The sequence below is a fragment of the Poecilia reticulata genome, chromosome 21, assembly GCF_904066995.2.
Source record: "Poecilia reticulata chromosome 21, P_reticulata-male-v2, whole genome shotgun sequence".
In the NCBI taxonomy this organism is placed as follows: domain Eukaryota; kingdom Metazoa; phylum Chordata; class Actinopteri; order Cyprinodontiformes; family Poeciliidae; genus Poecilia; species Poecilia reticulata.
Genome location: NC_088850.1, coordinates 10,073,872 through 10,095,247, shown reverse-complemented (window position 1 = coordinate 10,095,247; position 21,376 = coordinate 10,073,872). Strand labels below are relative to the sequence as shown.

General features: G+C 38.6%; 1 protein-coding gene across 1 annotated transcript in view; it reads right to left on the bottom strand.

The window, feature by feature from the left end:
- Nucleotides 1–21,376, bottom strand: part of afg1lb (AFG1 like ATPase b) — a 33,552-nt gene that overhangs the window by 6,553 nt on the left and 5,623 nt on the right. The window contains exons 4-11 of the mRNA XM_017302203.2: nt 20,736–20,793; nt 20,505–20,606; nt 20,140–20,267; nt 15,446–15,545; nt 10,407–10,465; nt 2,583–2,665; nt 1,790–1,860; nt 126–226 (exon numbers count right to left, since the gene is read on the bottom strand). Of these exons, the coding sequence (XP_017157692.1) occupies nt 126–226; nt 1,790–1,860; nt 2,583–2,665; nt 10,407–10,465; nt 15,446–15,545; nt 20,140–20,267; nt 20,505–20,606; nt 20,736–20,793 (702 nt within the window). The remainder of the gene's footprint in view (nt 1–125; nt 227–1,789; nt 1,861–2,582; nt 2,666–10,406; nt 10,466–15,445; nt 15,546–20,139; nt 20,268–20,504; nt 20,607–20,735; nt 20,794–21,376) is intronic.

Below are 21,376 nucleotides of genomic sequence, written 5' to 3'. Positions count from 1 at the left end.
ACTATGTTCACTCTTACTGCTTCCAGCAGTGTAAGGAGGAAAATCGTCAATTCGTGAAGGACTGGAAAGGCATCTTCAAACAATTTTATGTTAATCAACCCACATCATCTCCAGGCACTACTCACTTTACCACACAGTTCTTCAAAAGTACAATCAGCGATGGAGCCACACGTCTTCTGAAGAGTCACATCTCTGCCCAGGACGGTGAGAACACGAGAACGAGTAACTAGAGAGACCAAAATGCACTGAAAATTGACCTCAACACAATCAAATGTTTTTGAAAACAACACAGTTAAACTTCAAGTACCACACAAAAGGATAGCAAAAACCTTTTCATCAACTTTCTTTCTATTTTTTTTTAAATTGTATAAATCTATGGAGGGCTGATCTTGCCTAAATTGGCAATAAATATTGCTTCTAAAATATAAAAGGCATGAATTTTCCAACTTGTTTCATTATACACAAAACTTCCAAATCAATAGTGCAAATCAATAGTTGTTCAGAATTTTCAACAGGATTAATAAGTGGAAAAATGCAAGGAGGAAATATGACGAGGAAAAAAAAAGTATAATAAAAATGTCTGTAAATAAAAAAAATACTGAATAAATACAGAAAATGAAAAATGAGAACAAATAAAGAAAATAAAAGTGAACTAAATAAAACAAGATTGGAAATAAAATAGAAAATCACTAATAGTAATATAGTTAAATTGATACTGTTGAAATGATGCACAAATATGATTTTTTTGTCAAACTTAGTCTATTTCTGTATTTAAAAACAAAGACAAAAACAAACTTTATTGGTAGTTTGGGCCAAGCATAATATTTTGATGCTATATTTTTATTGCACTGATTTTGAATCAAAATTAACAAATATATGACAGAGAAAGAGTAGTAACTGGACACTCATCTAAGGTTGCCCAAAGAGAGCAAGACAAATTAGGTTATTGTGTGAGGGGGAAAAAAAGAGTTTTGCAGGTGTTTAGCAGAAAAAAATTTAATTTTCTGTGGCATCTTTAGAGGTTTTATCATTACTTAAACTGATCCCTTCTTTAGTCACTCATGCTAATGTAAAAATACACCAAATGTAGTCGTCACGTTGTGCTCCTCAACTCTGTTCTTTTGATTAAAAAAGAGGTATGGAGTGAGAATGATTGTTGTGGTTTGTTTTCTTTCATTTGAATTTGTTTACCTTTTAACAAAGCAGTTAGTCAGTAAATTTAGAGGTTAGCGTTGTGAAGGATAACATGAAGTACTAGGCCTGGAAGTTGGTTCATAACATATTTTTCATGGATCTGTGGGGCAACTTTGAGCTGAAACTGGACTTTATCCAGTAAGTGGAGTGGTGTTGCCTTGATATCAAGAGATGTGAAACTGATTAACTTGTGTTTTTTAGTGCTATTTTTTAAAGGTTGACAAACAAAATGCATATTGTCAGCAAAAACAAGAAAACTTAAAATATATATATATATATACATTTGTGGGCTGTAATCAATAACCAGATTTGTCATTCCCCAACATCATTTCCCATCCATAGTAGGAGGTGTTTAAGCTATTTTGGTTTACAATGCAATTGGAAAAAGTTGTAAATAAAATTGGGTGTCTTTGTCCAAATTTATAAGAATTTTAGATTGCTTGTTTATTTTTAAAAATTTTCTCATATCTTTTGTGATGAAAAAAAAAACTGGACAAACACATTAAATTGACTCACAATCGCCAAAATTTCAGAAGAAGAAATATCTTTTTTTAGCATGAGACCCAGTTAAAACTTGACAATTTAACTTCCTTACCACTCTTCTGTCTTAATGCCAGCTCCTCAAACAGTGCATCAAGGTAAGCCTCTGCTCCGGGCTCTCCTGTGCTGCACACATCACACACACACACACACACGCACGCACACGCACACACACAACAAAACCACAGGGGAAACAATTGGGTATAAAATTAATAACGCTGAAGTGGCTACATCAAACGCTGGCAGCAAGCAGAGCATTGGTGTTGAGTACTTAGCTTTTCACTCCATCAGCAGAAAAAAAATGAGGATGTTGGGCTCTAAACAGGAGCGTCAGCCTGTGAATGCATGTTAAAGTGAAACTGTGGAGGGTGTATGCGTGTGTGTTTGTTTGCTTGTGTTTTAACTCCAGGTAAAAGGGTGTGATGCTCTCTATTTACATGCACTTGAATGGCCCAAACTTGTTTGGCTGTGTGTGTGTGTGTGTGTGTGTGTATACACGGTCCTAACAGCGGATGTGTAATGAGGAAAATAAAAAAGTAGCTTTTAAAGCTCTGCCATTTTCTCATGTTCTATTGATTCCTTTCATTCTTTTCATGGCTCTTTCAAGGTAATGCAGGTCTTTATAAACCTCCCTGCCTGCTTCTGCCCATTTATACATGTGTTTGCCTTCTCTTTCAATCTTTTAAAAAAAGGGAAAAAAAAAAAATGTAACCACATCATGTGCAGAAACATTTCCTGTGCGTGAATGTTTGTGTGGAGGTTAGTGTCGACTCGCTATCAGACTTCTACACTGCCTCTGAACTGAGCTGGACTGTTAACATTAACACGATGCAACACGTGAGTCTTACAGGTGGTAAAGTTTTCCAGCTGCAGGCCTGTCCAGCCTCCTGTAGTCCATCCCAGAGTCCAGACAGACAGTGTGGCAGTATTTCTGTGCACAAACACAGGAAAACATTCTCTTAATTGTACTCATCAATGGAGTTTGCAAAAACAAAAAAAAAAAAATGTCACAAAAATGCAAAGATTTTAGAGTACACATTAAAAGTAGAAGAAAAAAAAAACAAGAGTAACACTAGTATTAAACAAATAAATCTGGGTATATAATTAGCATTATTTATGACCACATCATTAACTAAGAATTGTGTAAGAAGCAAAGGGAAGACATTTTAAACATAAATGAAAATATAAATTAAGATAAAGAATATATAAGAAGCATATTGACAACGGGGACCCTCGTCGGGTCAATCAGTGTTGCTTCCTAAGTGGACAGTTTGATTTCACAGAAGTTTGATTTACTTGGAGTTATATTGTGTTGTTTAAGTGTTCCCTTTATTTTTTTGAGCAGTGTATATACACACATCTTTTTCCAAATCTTCTCATTACGACTTCTAAAAAGAGCAAAAAAGCTGTTGCATTTATAAAGGTGTGCATAACCAAGAAGTGAACAGAAATAAAAAAAATTATCTAAGAGATAATTTTTTATCTCTGTTGTAAAAAGTCTTATTTTCAGCTTCAAATGTTTATTATATATCACAAATGTATTCTTTTGCCAAATTATAGCAAAAAAGATTTTTTCTAAAGAAGAGGAAAATGGTGAATCAGAGCAAATGGGTACATTGATGTTTTTCAGGTTAATTGTGGATCATACTGAACACAATTCAGTGTGATCCAATATTTATTGGATCATACTGAATTGCAATATTAATGCCATTAAGCAATAAATATACTCTCATCACACTTGGGTTTAGTTTTAATGACGCGTCATTAAAAAACACAAAATTCAGCTTAAAAATATTTTGACAACAAATACACAGAAAATGCAGATTTCGTGTTCTACGCAACTCTCATGTTCTCATTAAGAAAACATTCGTTTTTTTTAAGAACTTAATCAAAAGGTTGTTATTGAGGACTAATAGATTCAGCTTTTCATTATATATTTATATAATATTGTTCAGCTGTACAATTTTTGTAGTAAATATATATACTCTTAAGATTGGAGTCAGTGCTTTCTTAGGGAATAAAGAGCTAATAGTTTGAACAAATGAAAGTGACAGGACTATAGAAGGCGACAGGGTGACATGAACCCATCTACTGACAGCGCTCCTATTTTGTGTCACTGCTTTATGGTTTTTTGAGCCGAACTATTGTTCTGCAGCACTCCAGCTGAGGTGAACCTGTGAAACTTTTTAAAACGGTGTAAAACGTCAACAGGATTCATGTCAGGGAGTGCAGCGCAAACTATAATCATCATCGCCACTATTCTATCAAAGAAAAGAGAGGAATTGCATATCATTCCAGGCAAGCCATCAACGGCTGACTGAGTATCCTGCGACAGCTCCATTAAATTATGAAATCAGTGAATTTCTGCCACTGGCCTCCTTAAGCTGCAGGATAATTAGTAATCATCACAAAGCATGGGGACGGAAATACTCTATTCTTCTCCGCTGTCAACTTTTTATCTCCGTGTCCGCTCACACAAACGGGGTTCCCACTCTGAGCCAATTGGCTGAATCAGGCTTAATAACAACCTGACAAACTCGCCCTCCCTCGCGCACAAAAGGGAGGTGTCATTTCATCAACCTTCGGTGACCCCACCAACCGGTAAATAGTCGCTCCGAAAAGCAAAAAAAAAAAAGAGAGAAACTTGTCACAATTGCCGCCACATCATTAGAATCTCAGTTCGGCTTTTCTCCTGCCATCTTTCCACCAACCCACCCCCCTCTCTCTTTGTGAACCGTGTCTACCTACAGTAAAGACGGCTGACGGAGGTATAAATAAGAGAAGGGGAAAGAAGAAGGAGGAATGGAAACACAATCAGAGATGATGATTCCATTGGTTATTTATAATCAGATGAGGCTGAAGCCTTGCGGGTCATTACTTGATTATCCATCTTAAGGGGATTGTCAAGATCCCACTCCTTCAAGATTTCCTCCGCCTACACATTGTGGTCTTTCACCACCTCCCCCCCTCCGAAAACCACCCGCACCACCACCTTTCATCACACTCCTCTGACAGTCAGACTTCACTTTGAGTCTACTTTGCATCTTACTGTCTCGTCTTAAACTGTTTATTTGATTCCTAAATCCACCCGTTCTGTGAGAAAACACAGACCAGACACAACAGGTTTATAAACTTCTAAAACTATTAGTGGGTCATCAATAAGCATATGAAAATTGTAACGTTAATGCTAATCTAGTATTCTGATCAGACAATAAATGCAACAGCAACACTTTGTGGTCTCATGTCACTTAGTTTTAAGACATTTCATCCAAACCGACTTACATTTCATGGCTAAGAATAGGGACTAATCATTAAATTGCTAGTCATTGTCTTAACTATTAGTTAAAGTAATGCAATTACAATGGTACAACATTACAATGTTGATATTTATGGTAGTTAGCTGTAGACATGTAGCTCTGAGGTGCCACAAAGATATGAATATTTTTATAACTTAAATTGACTTTGGCCAAGCTTTCAAGAACTGCAAAGTTAAAATCAGTCTGAAGCAAAAAGTGTAAATTTTGCATGCATGACGTGTATGTTTTAGGGAGGTCTTTGCTTGGTTCCCTTATATTATATGAGTGCAATTAAAGCATAGTATAAGTCTGTACTATGGGAAAGGCAAGGTGGATACTAGAAATAGTAAAATGGAGTCTTTTAGACACATCGGTTGTTAAGTATTTGAACAACATGTCAAAAAAATGTTCAAACAAGATTTGTGAAAAGTCAGCATCTCTATGCAACCATTCGGGTTTCCCGAGATAAACCGTCTACACAGCCACATGGTCTGTTTGACAGTGACAGCATTTAGAAAAAGCAACATTTAGGAAACCATACTTGCTTTCCGACTTTAGAGTGTAATGACATAACCCAGATCCGAGGTCCAAATTGAATTAAAGCAACATATGAAGACATCTACATGCGTGTTTGCAAAGTCAGTATGATACACATCTATTTTTGGAAGTTTGGATTTAAATAACCCAATGACCACTCGCTGATGGAGATTACCAAAATGTTGGAGCTAATGCAAAAAAGTTTCCCCACTCAGACACCAGACATGAGAAACAGACTCTTCAGAAGAAAGTCATCCAAACACATGTAGCTCCAATCAAGTCATTGTCAGAGCTGTCCGCCGCTCTAACAGGACAGCCGTTTAGCATAAAAACAGAGTGGCTTCTCTCTTTCTTTTATTGGCTCTCCTTCCCTGTCCGACATATCTCTCTCAATCCTTCACTCCTCAAAAAGTTGCTTTTGAGTTTTTCAAAGAACGCGGTGCCATTGAGCCGCAACAAAAGCCAAGGATAGCTGACTATTGGGCCCTGATGAGGTCCACTCCCTCATTACCCGGCAGCAGAAAACATTTTATGCTTTTTCTTTTTTTTTTTTTTTGTTTGGCCTGGAGAATTGACCAAGCCTCAAAGAAATGCAGGGTGGGAAGGCTGAAAAAGAGATGAAGGGGGGCGGGGGGGCCTTGGGGTGGCGAGAGAGATGAGGGGAAAAGGTTGTAGTCCATTCAGCCCTGTGTGTCTTACAGCCTTCTGTGGAGGGGGACAGAAGGAAAGTGGGAGGGGGCAGGGACAGAGGGGTCGAGAGACAGAGAGACAAGGGAGAAAAGAGAGAAAGCTTAAAACACTGCCTTTATGCTGGCAAGTTCTCTACGACTCTTCTGACATCAAAGTGCTTTCACTAACAGGGGAGCTGCTGTGTGTGTATGGGGGTGTGCGTGTGTGTGTGTGAGAGTGGGCAAGCTGGGGGTGTAGCTGGTGATTTTATTCATTCCTCAGCAGTCTGGGAGGGGGTACGTGACAATGTGAACACCCTAATTACACCTAATGATCTGTTCCCTTAAAGTGTGACTGCCTTCGGCCGGCCACGGATTGTTCTGCCGGGCCGTTCTCACAACCTCCCCTTGCCTCGGTTGCTCCTCTTGGGGAAACATCCTTTGAGTTTCAGGCCTCGTGTTTTGTGATCCGGGACCCCACCGGACTCCACCGCCCTCAGCTCCTCTTGAGTTCTGCTGGCCCAAAACCGAACCAGCCCAAAAAGCCAGAATGGGGTGTGGTTCCTCCACCTGGCCAACAGAGGCTGGAAATGTTTAACAGCAGCCAACAAGGACTAAACAAATTGGTTTTATGTATGCCACTTTATTACCCTTATTAATGACAATAATGTTATTTTTGATTTATTGTATATTACAACATGCAATAAGTCTATCTTATATCATTATAATATATGATTTTAATCTTCAATGGCATTTTTCATTTCCGTTTTGAAGGTTTAACCTCAGATGTTTTCCAAGATTTGAAGAAATTTTTAGATTTCACTTCAAAGTTTTTTCTGACTGGAAGTAATACGAACAATTTCAGCTAAAGTACAGAGTTGAATCTGATAAAGCTGCTTTCATACATTTCCAGAACAAATCAAAAGTGTGGAGAAACCCAACACGCACAATTTGGCAGATTTTGAAAAATGTTCGCTTCTCACGGGGGAGCTGCCTTGAGCTATAACGACCCACCGTATTATTAAAGCATAAGGCTTTAATAATCAAAGAGATTGTGTGATTGGTCACATCTGACAGAGAAAAACAAAAATGACAAAATCAAACTGTCATAACTTGATCAATTGAACATTTACTCCAATTTAAGAACCAGATTTCATTTCTCACAAGTTTAAAAGGAGGGAAAAAAATCAATAGGTTTCTTATGGATTAATCAGATTTCAAATCGACCCAGAGGGCTGCTCTAATTCTGACCTTAAAAGTTCCACAAAACAATGGCTGCCATCAAATATCGAACTTGGTTCCATTTGAACTTGTAGGCCTTCCTGCTCTTTCTCACCAAGGTCTTTGTGGGAGAACCACATCGCTCCCATTCTTCAATTAGTCTCTGTCAATCTGTTTTGTTTGTTTATATATATATATATATTTATATATTTTTTTCCAATCATCAGTAACTGCTCAGCACATTGCAATTATTAACAATGCCACGCACGAATAACGGGGAAGGAGAGCAGATCAAAAGAAGGGTCAACGAGAGCAGGAAACCTACAGATACTCCAAGTTGGCTCAGGGTTGTCGTCATGTTTTTCCCTCTCCCTCCGGCAGCTTTGTGTGCGGCTGTAATCGAACAAGCGGAGGGGAGAATAAAGTCACTATTCTGCTACCAAAATGCAGAGACCTGACCTTGGGTAAGTAAAGCCTGCGAGCGGAACGAGATGGTAATGGAATAAAGAGAGAGGATAGGAGGGTGTAGACTGGATGGGTGATGAAAAGTGAAGTGGAGAGGGAGGACGGCTCATGAGACAGAGAGAGAGAGAGAAAAAAAAGTGTCTTAGTTACAATACTGCCTGTGTCCATTAAAGAAGAGCCCCCAAACCCTGTATTTTACACAAACCTAGGCTTTGCCATGGCTACATAGAAAAAGGATCGCCTGAATAGATTCTCTAATGGTCCTGAAACTGTCAACGCACATCTGCAAAAACCAGCTAAGGACGTTTCAAACCAAGAAAACTTTATCCGTTCCACGTGTGACAGGTAAAACTGCCTCAACTACGCTTGATCTAATGTTTTTGTCGCTGTCAGATGAGGCAACTGGATGTTTGTGGAGAAAAGCAAAGGGGTCCTAACTAATCAGAAGTCAATGGCTAAATAAAGACATCGACTCAGGCGGAAGGAGGTGCTAGATTAACCTTTACCACTGGGGCTCAGGTGATCAGGATCAGAGGTCAGAGGGCTATTTTTCACGACTTAACGCCCTCATTCTTTTTTTCACTCGTTATAGAAATGATGCTGCAGCCCACAGCTCCAGCCGTGATCTGCAGACTTCTACTCCCTGCAAGCATTAATTCAATCTATTAAGGGTCAGCTAGTTAGCCTGCATCACCTTGCAAAAGCACGCTTTAACATTGCAGGGTAGGCCGCCAGAGAACGAAAAGGAAAAAAAAAAAAAAAAACGACCCCAAAAAACCAGATGGTTTGACAAAAGGGGGAACATGGTACCCAGAAAGAAAGGAGGTATTCTGGGGCAGGGAGGGACAACAGGCATTCAGGACCTTGATGAGGGTGGATTAGAGAGGGCAAGGGTGCTGCTGGGCGGGGAGCAGGGTAACTCGGAGACTTCCCATGTTGAGTGATTACGTTTATGTGTTTTAAGCTAAAGGATTTTTTTTATTGTGTTGAATAAACGTTTGTGTGAAGCGGCTGATTAACCCTACTGATGCCGATACATAAAAGATCTGTGTTTTAGGCGCTTACGTTGCAGTTCTGTACCTTTACATGTTGGAAGATATCAATCTTGCTGAATTTACTGAGCCAAGTTTATCTTCAGAACTATCAGTACACTAGTTCAACAATATGCCTTGGTGTTCCAAAAGCTGGTTTGATGACATTTTTTTAAAGATTGGTCTCATGTGATGTTCTAATATTCTGAGACACTGGCTTGTTTTTTTTCTCCCCATTTCAAGTTTATGCTATACTTAGTGTCGTTCAATCATGAAATCCCAACAAGTAACATCAACACTGGTGGTTGTATTGTGACAAGATAGAAGAGATTAGATATTTTGCAAGACACCGTAATTCAAAAATATTGCACAAATACAACTGATTCCTAAATGAGAAATCAGATAAAATCAGGTATTGACAGAAATTGTCAGATTTTCAGTTTGAGGTGTCCTGGTGCATTTTATGTAATTAATGCATTATGCCTAACATGTCTATCATGGAGTCAGGAAGACTCAAGCTCTGTTATGATCAACATCACTGGAGGTGTTCAAAACACAATCAGTGAATGTAGGAAGATCTTCAAAAGGAAACTGTGTCTGTAGTTCAATAAGGATATGAGAGACGGAGAGACTTTCAGCAGATAACCATGAGGCTGAACAGATTACAGTAAAGTATAACACCTTTATTCCTAAAATAAAGGAATCACGGCTCACGACAGGAAGGCTGCAATAAAAATTTCACATTTCTGAAAATACTTAACAAAATTAATTTGTTAAGTATTTTACAAAAAAGAAAGAAAGAAAAAAAAGGAAGAAGCTGAGTTTGGATATTGGCCCTCTGACTGCTGCATCTCCACTCTGAAGAGAGAAGATTTTAAAGCCATCCCTTTGCCGGCAATAACACTGTAGGCTAAATACCAATAAAAAGTGTAAGAATGCTACCCTCCTCTGTTGCAAAATGCATGACAACAAATTATTAGGCAATTATTTATGATCACGATCACTCCAAACACATCAATGATCATTTGATATGCAGGCAGGATAATGATGCGACCTGCTTAAATTGCAAAGTAGATTTGTTTTAATAGAAAACGGCTAGCCGTCGCCTCACTCTCTCCTTTTTTTTGTCCTCTCTCTTATCCCCTACTTTTGAAATGCAAGGAGTGTGTGAGTCAGTCACTCAGCTCGTTCACCCATTCACATTACCTGTCCCATCCCTCTCCCTCTCTCCTCCTCCTCTGTGAGTGTTTCAGTGTGCCCTGGCATGATCAAAGACAGCTTTGTGACGCCGTGCGAGGCATCCAGGAAGCAGAGAACATCAAACCACAACTCGCATCAGGACATTCACAGCGGGAACAGAGGCACACGTGTAAGGTGTGCAGTGTAGGTGTGTGTGATAAACAAATGAATAAATTAGAAAGACAAGAGCGAGACAGAGGTGACTTTGTCTCTACCTTTAGCACGCCGATGAAAGGTAGGAAGGTGTCCCTCTGAAGTCCGTTTTTGTACAGATCTGAAAGAGGAGGGAAGGGCTTGCATGAGAGCTGCTGTTTAGCCTCCTAATAATGTCATTCCCTCAATACAGATTGGCAGATAAATTGGCTATTGATGAACTGAAGGATGGGTGGGGAAGGCGCGACAAAAGGGATGGCAGGACCGGGAAGGGGGAGAAAAATGGATTTCTGCACCGGCAGCGGTAGCAACATAAAATTCATTACATTCCCAAACAATGGTGGCGAGAGAAAGGACTGTCGCCTTTTCAGCGCGGACAATGTCCACAGCGGCCGGCTGAATAGAGGTTTCAATTAGCTCGGCTGGAACAAATTAGATCTGAAGTAGCATCCTGGATAGACAGATAAAACAGATAGGGATGCACACAACAAACAGGCACAAAGACACAGAGTGAGGCGCACACGGTGAGGCTCAACAAATGCAAACAAACGCCGATGTTGGGCTACAGTCTGACATCACATAATAAATAAACCTCACTTTATAACTCCTGCACTGACGAATCGATGCTGTGAATGACACACGACTATTAGGGTTAAAAGAATAGAAATCAATATTTTGGGCCTCAATTAACTTGCTTTGTTGACTAAGTTAATTGAAAAAATATATATATCAAAGATCAATACAGCTCTGCTGTCTGCGCAGTAACTATGACTTCTGCCGTATTGATTAATTAGAGAACGCGTGATGTGTTAATTAGTGAGATTTTAAGAGGTTTGTTGCTGGCATTGATTTTCCGATGCCCATCAGCAAGAAAGCTAATGTCCTCTTAAAAAAAAGACCTCAAGCCATTCAACATGTAAGATTTAAAAAGCAAGCAGAAGCATGCAAGGAGTCATAAGGTTTTAGCATGATCTGTAATCTAATATAAAACATATTTTAATAAAAGGGAATAAATAGCATTTCATCATGTTCAGGATTCTAGCTCATGATAAGCACATTTTTATTTCTAAAATTATAAAAGGCATTGAGAATAAAATGTCACACTACTCAAACTCTGGCTGTGCATATGGAGGGAGTTCTCCACCTAAACATCACTTTAAACTAATGCTACACATACAAAGAATGGACAGGAAGTCAGATGACAGCAGCTGACAAATGCCTGCTTGGTCATTTAGCTCAGACACAGAAAAAATTGGGGATACACAAGCAGGAGGAAAGCAGTTTTTGATTAATGTGATCTGCAGACACCATTAGTTATTTTGTACTGACAAAGGGCACAAAAATTAAAAACCACAGAAAAAAGAAAGATTTACTTGGCTGAAACTTTATGCTCACAAACAACATCTTAAGTCACGTTTATGGTTTGGGTGTTTTTTAATGTTTTGATTGCTCCTTATTTTAAATCCTAGATTGCACAGCTTAAATGAATCAAAAAGTGTTTCCAACAAAGAGCTTTTTTGTTGGGATAATAGAAATTTGGCTTTTCCTTATAGACTGCCTAGATTTGCTGCATAGATTATCTTTCTGTGCCACTAATAAGCAACCTCATATCAGTTTAGCATATTCCTAAATAATTTTTTATTTGTTTAAAACTTAAGATTTTTAAGTTTTCTGGCTCTAAAAAAACAATATTGTCTCGTTGCCTTTTAATAGATGCAACATTTTAATCTACATGTGCAAACGATATTTTGATCAAAGTGTTTTCATTGGCAATGATGATGATCACAAATGAATATTTAATTTATACATCCAACTCTTGTATCCCACTGAACTTCTTCAAATCAAAAACAAAAAGACAGAAACTCACTAAATTCCCCTCCTGAACTCATTCAGGGGCTTTTTGATGCCTGAATCTCCACATCAATAACGACAGAAAATGTATGCCTTTCAAGCCCAGTTGTTTCTCTCGGCTTTTAGTGCTCCATTAACCTTGTAATTAATACCAAGTAGGCTCTCTCTCAAGTTTGCCTGCTTTGGCGCTTTGTTCTTAATAGCTGGCAAATATCAGAGATGTGCGCCTTTGTATAAGAGAGCCATCTTGCTGCCACCCACTTCACTTAGGGGCTCTGAGACATCAACATCTTCCCAAAGAAAGAGAGGCGTCAGACAGCACATCATGCATTTATCTCCACCTTGATCACCGTCTTGCTAATTCTTCCTGGAACTGGCTGTAAATGCAACTTCAAAGGCTTTTAAGAAACAGCAAGCTTTCCAGATGCATCAGCTGCCCCTCCCCTAAATTTGTGATGAATTGCTTTAAAGAAGGAGGCAGTTGATGTGGCCATGTAACAGTAATTGATTCTTGTTGTTAGGAGAGATTACATAACTAATACTTTTTACTTTAATTGATTATTGATGCTGTTGGAAGAAAGAAGAAGGTCTTGTGGGAATATTCCAGATGTAAATAATAAGCATGGTTCAAGATGTCCAGTGGACCATTTTGATTGACACTTGAACTGGAACTATTAATGAGTACCCTAATAACATCAAGTACGAAACTTCTTTGATTCATTACTTATGCAATTTATGCAACTGCAACAGATGGATTCTTTTTCACAAGACATGTTTTTGTTTCAACCAGTAATAAAGTTGTTGCTTCCATTAGCGGCATGTTCTTCTTGTTCTTCCTTCACGTATAAAGTATCCTTAAGTCAATTCTTCTATGTCAGCAAATCTGTATTCTATTTGCTGGACAAAGTTACGGACACTGTCTTTGCTAGTATTTACTTTGGAAACGGTTTGTTCTTTGGAGTTGTCAAAAACTACTTCTAGTTTTTTTTTTCCTTTGGAAAGCACTCCCAACTCCCCTGTCTTCTCAGCTTCTAGCCAGTCAGATCTGCTGAAAGTTTCTTCCTATTAAAAAGAAATGGTTCCTCTCCGATGCTTACCAAGAATGATTAACTCCTGCAAGGTCATTAACTCAGTGAAACTAATTGCTCAACTAAATATAATTGTGTTTTATAATTTGAATTAAATTTGACTGCATTTTTTTGTTTTTGGTAAGGAATAATTTCAAAAGAAGTTGCGCTGAATTGTGGATACAAGTAGGGCTGCACTTTATGAATATATCATCAGAGCAAGATCAGTGTGTACAATACTGACATCACAAAGGACTGCAGCATTTGTTGGCTAATGTATTCCAACTGTTAATTTTACATGCTATCATGACTTTTTTTTAGCCAGCTGGACAGAGTCCCATGACAGCAGATGATACACAGATGACAATGCACAAAAGGCCAAAGGTCACCAAGTGATGGAAGCACAGGTGAGAAAGAGAGGAAAGAATAAAAAATAAATAAATAATAGGAACATATTGCAACTGATATAGTCATTGCAATATTTCTATAGTCTTAATGCCTTTGTGGTTTTTTTTCCTTTGTCCAAAAAGATGCTTTGGACACATGACTGGATGACAGAACCTATGTAGTGCAGGCTAATTTTAAAGATACTATCTGAGAAAAGTGCAGACTTAGGAGTGCTTCAGTACAAGCACAAACATCTCTTGTTGGACATTATTTGAACTGCTATAATATAAATTCAAATCGTGGCTCATAAGGGGAGGTGACAAATTAAATATATGACCTGAATAAATTAGTGGACAAACACAATGCATCGACACAGGTGCAAAGCATGGCATAATTCAGCAATTAACTTCCAATCACGCTCTGTGACACGTCTAAAAAAATACTAAACATGGCCAGCTGATGCTGGTTTTGTTTTAAAATGGTAGGGAGAAAAGATCTGAGTGCCTTTTGTGTTTATGGGCCCAGATGGCACAGACTCAGTCACTGCTCAGATGGCTGGTGTTTCAATAGGAACGGTGACTAAAAAGGGACATCTGCATTAGGATCTATGAGAGGTGACGAAGAAAATCACAATACAATCATTCTCTCGATATGAAAAGTCAGTCAGCGAATAAACTTTGTTGAAAATGCAAATTGTACATTCTAGACGTAGGATTGCATAATTACCACTGTTAAAAATTGTTGGAAAAAAGAATATATGATGAAATAAATCATTGTTCGCCAGATTCCCTTGTGCCAGGTGACTGTAGGTGGAACAAGGTTCAAATAGAGAAATGTTCAGGCTTGAATGCATTAAGGGTATTTGGGACTTCTGTAAAGTTGTGCAGTGAAATTTGCTGGCATAGATTTAGTTGTCATACTAGGAGGTCATGGATCACAGAAAACCAGCACATTATTCTAAATGTTCATAAATTCACCTCCAAGACAATAAAATAATTTTAAAAAATCATCATGGATCGGAGCTTGGACCCTCACCATCATGTATTATAATGTTCAGCCAAAAATTATAGAATGTATTTGAAGCAATTTTTTATTTTTGTAGCTTACTTACATACATAAAATGTAGAAATCTTTGCAATGTGCACATGTACACTATATGGTGGTTGCTTGAACTAGGCTATAGAGTTGTTACCAACAGTAATTACCTGTAGTAGAAAAACGTTACCTGTAGCTAAAAAAAACAGACTTATTCTCTCACTTAACTGAGCCAATTGCTAGAGAAAGGCCAATTTCAAATGAGATTTTTCCTCATGTTAAAATAGCTTCAAAGTCAAAACTGTAAAGAAAAACAAAGGAGGATCTTGTTTTTAGGCTAGAATGTTGTATTTGCTACTTTCCAGGTGTCAAAAAGAAGAAATACAGGAGTAGACTGCATCATGCAGTTTCTCCAAACTTGACTCCCTCCATGAGGAAGGCGTTAATAACAGCCTTAATTAGATCAGATAAATAAAGATATAATATGATGAATCTATAAATGTTGCTGAAGCCACTGTCATTCAGTACGACAGAGCATCTGCATAGTAGTTAAGACACTACATACTGCTCTTTTAGGAATACAGCAGCAACATTTGCATAGTATAAAAATAAATTAAGTAGAAACATAAAAAACGTGTGATTCGGATTGAAGATTTTATAAAAAACATGTGAATTCATATCATGACCACTTATTAACAAATAACACCAAACACATAGATAATAAACATCGACAAGCTCATGTTAAATGTACTTAATCATACCGTCTGGGGGTCTGTTAGAGGTGGCCACCACCACCACTCCGGTTTTGAACAGTGCCTCAAACAGCTGCTTCAGGATCATGGCATCAGCAACATCAGTCACCTGAGAGAAGAGAAGCAGAGAGGAGGAGAGCAGTGTTCAGGTTCAGTGCAGTCTGCCTTTTCATGCCACACACACGCATGTGTATATGTTTGTGTTTGCATGTGTCTGAGGTCAAATCAAGCCGTCAACACTTCATGTTTATTAGTCTCTCTCAGGTGCTCTCATTCAGTCCTTTTTATCCGATCAAGGCCGCTTAGACTTTCGCGCGCGCGCACACCCCTAACCCACTTGAACTGACTGCAAAATGGTCACAGAGCGGTTTTCTGCAGAGGAAAAGCAGCAGATCTGAGCTGATCAAGTGAGCAGACAGGGGAGCGACAGGATGCAAGAGCGAAAACAGGAGAAGAAAAGAAGCATGAAAACAGAGCAATATTAGTCAGAGCAGGGGTCATGATTGCAAACAAAGCCTCTATCAAAGAGGGGGTCTTATAAAAGAATATGAAACATGTGTGCCTCTGTGTGCTGGGTGAGCTACACACACAAGGTCACACAAAGTTACAATACATAAACCCAATTCAACTGTCTGCTGCCTTTTTCATCTACATCATTTCCATGAATCCTCAATGAACAAAGGTCGATGAAAAACACTGACGCAAGGACATTTATGAGTCGCTGGCTGTTAAATGAAGAGCTCTGACCTTTCTATTAGTAATCCAGTGCTCTCACTTTTGTTCTTATTCTCTCATCTCTCCCTTTTCCACCTATGTTACTCTTTTGAACAGCCATAAAGGGAGAAATCATGGTACTGTGTGATGGCCAGTAGTCAAAGCAGCATGTATTAAACTCATTTGATTAAACATGATGACTGACTGAGGAGAGTTCAGAATGGACTAAAATTAATTAAGTCAGATCTGTCTTTTGCCAATTGTGATTAAAATCAATTGAAATGCTGTATTTTCACCTATAAAAACATCAAAGCAATTTTTAGACAATAAGTAATTGTCTTAATATGGTATTTCACTAAGTGGTATTTTTCTATTCTCAGGAATAGGATATAAAAAAAAGTTGAGTAAAGGTTTTGATTTGTCAGAAACTCAAAAGCAAGAGAGATAGGTTTAATACTCTGAAATGACAAATATTTGAGGCTCATCATATATGATATTTTTAAAATGAAAGAAAACAAATCTCAGAAAATAATTTAGAATTCATCAGCAACACTTTCTATGTCTTACCAAGTCTTTTTAAAATTTTGTCAGGTAATAGAAAGATACTTATTATTTCACTGTAGCTCTGGCAGTAGGTTCAGAGTGGTTGAACCTATACCGTGATCTCCAACAGACTTCCTGGCAGTCGGCTTGCCTTGTTTAGCTCAATCCATCTTCCTATAAAGTCTAACCAGCTTCTCTAAAAGTATCTCCATATTATACTGAAGCCACTATATATGATCAGGGTGATGCACAGTGTTAGTTTTCTGTAACACCTAGCATTTTGCATGAAACCCTTCAATTTGGACTGGGTCTGTGCAGTTAGACAGCCCTGGATGTGCTTGCTGTGCCCTTTGGGGCTTTGGGACACTCCTGGTCTCAAAGAACAGATCTTGTAACTCTGTGAAGACTCCTGCTAGTCAAGTGGCTGAATCCAGACGCTGGCCTGCAACATGAGCAAGCAGGTGTCCGTTACACCGCCCTCTCCTCTTACCTATTTTTCCTGTAAATAACAGGCACTTCTGATTGCCATACCCACAGCATATGCCTCCTTTCATACTCTGAAGAGTCTTCTGCTTTTGCATATTAGCTCCACTGCCCTTGCCAATACTTGATTAACATTTGTGTTAAAGCCTTGATTTTGCTGAGAAGAGGTGGCTAAGGGCATCAAATTAGAGCGTGCACACGCGAGCCAGTGATTGTGAGTGAGCGTAATGAGAATCAACAGAAAGCCAAGGCTCTGTGTCTCTCTGAAGGGGCCCCCGTGTTTGCTGCGACCGCAGGATTTTATTTTCATTTCAAAAGAATCATTTAAAAATGACCTTTTATACTGCATGGATTTGTTTATTCATGTGCCCTCAACATGGTCACGGTATGAGGGGCAATATTGATTGCTGGGTGAGTAGAGAGAGAAAGGGGGAGAAAGAATGGATCCCCACAGAATGAGAAGGGTGGAGGGGGAACGATGTGGCACTTGTGGAGCACAAAAATAATGGTGCAATCTCTGTTAGTCGTTGGCGAAATTTAAATGAGCAGCCAATTACTCAAGTGTGTCAGTTTGCAGCGAGGCACACGGGTGCCAAATGAAGCCTCTTTTGATGTTACACCTCTTTATGTACACAACCTATGAGCAATTTCACCAACGGAGGCTGCACTATGACAGAGACCATAAGACAATGCTGCTCAAGCATCGTCTTCCTCTTCCTCTCTCGCCGTCTTCCCATCTTTCCATCTCGGACCTCTCAACGGGCGAGTATTCATTAGGAGAAACCGAGAGAAAGGAGGGAGGGGGGGCTACAAATTACTGATAATGGCACAGAGCTAATGAAGAGAATGGAGAAATGTCATTAGCATTTAAGAGGATAAGATTCATCTGACCCGCCACCGCCAGTCGCTTTCTAGCTCCACTCACTTAAGGAAGTAGGAGAGCGCGACTGATACCCGGAGCCTCATTTGCATGGCTGAGTGGAGGAGGATGCTGATTGGTACGGGCCCCGAACCCACACACATGCATACACACACACTTCCTCAACCTCTTGTTTATGCATCCCAAACAACGCATGTCTGCTTGTTTCCCCTCCATTCACTGGTAGCAACAGTTGACGAACTGGAAACTGCGAAGCCAGGCGAAGACGAACAAAACAAATCAATGAGAGCGTGCAAACAGCGCCGTGGCTTGCAAAGTGTATGAAAAGGAGCCGCTCTTGATCCTCGCAGACACATGGTGTTATTTGAGGGAGCAACTCCACCTTGGGTGACCTCTGACCTATCCCCATATTAACTGTAATGATATCACTGAGAGGAGCAGGATGTGTTTTTGGCTCGGCTGATGAAAAACAGAAATGTGCACTCTTATTTGCTGCAGCAGAATGACTAACCAACCTCACAGAGAATAGGGAGAGCTTCAGTGGAGACTCGCTCGTCTGACACCAAAGGATAGAATAATGAGAATTTCTGCATCACTAATGACTGAAGGTGCTCTTTACACCCACAGGAAAAACTTAGAAGTTATGCAAGCCAACACTGAAGTACACAAAGACATATACATATACATAAAGGCTATATAAAGACACAAATGAAAATACTCAAGTGTGGTGGATGTACTGTGAAGAACTTTCATCTGTGCCTTGTGAATTTTCTGCTATGTTCATGGGCAACCACTAGGTGTCCCCAGTTCTGTCTTTTTTGTTAAGACCAAAATCACAAAGTTGAAAAGATATTAAAAAAGAATCAACATGAAAATAGTGATCACTCTTCCCTCTGAACTAAAGATATGGTTAAAACAATTCAAAACCGTGTATTTACTTGGTTGTAGTTGGTAAAAAGTGTCATTTCTGATACAAATATTCATTCTTTTATTTTAGCATTTTCTTACTTTACAATGCACTTCATTGTAAAGTAACTAACTGTTAAAAGAAAAAGGATGCATAGTTTCTCTCTTTTTTTTTAAATTTTTTTACAAAAATAATTTTAATAGCATGGAATGCTTCTGTATTTAGCTGGTTCTATGTCTAGACTTTCTAACAAACGCTTTGATCCAAAAATTTCCATTGTAGCTCTGGCTGCATGTTTAAAGTTGTTGACCTGCTGGACGGTGAACCTCTTGCTCATTCTCAAGTCATAACCATGCTCACTTTCCAAATGTGGCTCCATCTATTACCCAATCACTTTGGAGACGTTTTCCCCACACCGCCACTAAAACGTGGCATGTTCAGTATGGCATGAACTATTAGTTTTCTGCCACAAGTAAGCCAAAAAGTTTACTTTTTAGTCTCATTTGACCAAAACACATTCTTCCACAGATTTCTGTGTAGATTGCTTTTAAACTGCAAATAAGACTTTTCTATGACTACCAGATTTGTGGAAGGCGCTAATAGTTGTCCTGTAATAGGCATGGCTGTAGATCTACTGAAGTGTTACCATGAGCCTCCTGGCTGCTGCTCTGATTAATGTTCCCTTTGCTCAAACTGTCAAATTAACTAGGATGGTAATCGCGCAATACTCTTTACATTTTTAATAAAGAATTAAACATAATTCTCAGAGATTATCAAAGCTTGTTTTATGAACTTTATATACATGATATATTTATTGATTTTCATGATTCTGTTTGGTTGCTGATCTTGTCCTTCCACTTTAAAAATTCTACTTTGTGTTAGTCTAAAAGATGAAATCACAATAAAACGTATTTAAGTTTGTGGTCATTATGTTACAAAAGTCCAGGAATACATATTTAAGATACTGCCCGTTATCCCTCCGGCGTATATGATAATTCTCATGCAGTATATTCATTTGTATGATAGTCTTTTTATTTTTATCATATATTGACTTGATGTAAAAGATTAATGTTTATAGTTGTTATTGTCTGGTAAACTTCTTAAGAAGCCTTTTAGAACAAACACATTATCTCTCAGCACACACATTAAAACAATGTCTGTAATGCACTTGCTCACCTGAAACTCATCAAAACACAACAGGCAGATCTCACTGCTGATCTCCATGGCAACCGGGGATATGGGGTCATAGTTGAACATTTCCCCTAGCCTTCGCTTCGGCAGGCTTTGTTTCCTGCGGTGGATCCCTTTAAGCAGCAGACAAATGTCAGGAAAATCTTAAAAGCGCACCTGCGTCGACAGCCGAAACTACTGACGGCGCTGAATAAAGCTGTAATTTCACCTGGATGCATAATGGCAGACAATTAGCACGGGGACAAACAGATGGATAAATATAGGCTCGCCAATGCACTATGAGCTTAAGAAGAAAAAAAGATTAAATCAGAAAGTCAAAATGCAATGAGGAAAGGGAAGTCGCTGCTTACTCTTATGGATATCCAACATGAAGCTGTTGAAGTGGACTCTCTTTTTGCAACTGTTTTCCACATGGGAGTAAAATAAATCCATGAGCATGGTCTTCCCTGAGCCTGAAAAATTGGAGAAAGTAGATTATAATGACTTGGTAATAGCAACAAACTTGTCAGTTGAAAAAAGAAGAAAACAACAAAGATGGTTTGTTTTACTGATTAAGCCATAATACAGATGCAGATTCTTACCAACATTTCCGTATATATAGAGACCTTTAGGTGGTGGTAGTTGTTGTGGAGGAGGTTCCTATTTGGGGGGATAAAATATTTATTATCAGCTTTTACAATAATTTGTAACCAGTGAACACTCCTTTATAAGAAGGTCCTGGCCATCACAGCACCATTGACAGATTTAAAAACATTTCCAATGAGATGCACTTATTCTAAGTTTTTGGTCTCTGATAGTTTTCAAAACATTCAGCCATCACCCTAATAATATCCTGTTTGAATAAAGTATTAACTACTTATCAAATTTAATTTCAGATGCACTGATCAATAGGTCAATTTTCTCCCTTAATTTGGATTGGTGGAACTGAATAGTCAGATTTCTTTCTCTGGTTATTAGATGCATCTAAATGAAAAGCTCCAAGCTTTTATTCGCTCTGTAAATAACAACAACATGTACTTTGATGCAGTTCTTGAGTTAAATAAAAATCAGATAAAGATTTTGGATGCATATTTTTATGTATAAATTGGAATAATAATTTTATCAAATTTTTTCTTTTTACTTTTTGCCAACAGTTTTCTACAACTTTCTCATCATCTGAGTGTCAAACATTGAACTTAATTTCGTTTTCATCATCCACATGACCTACCCATCCTGCAACAAA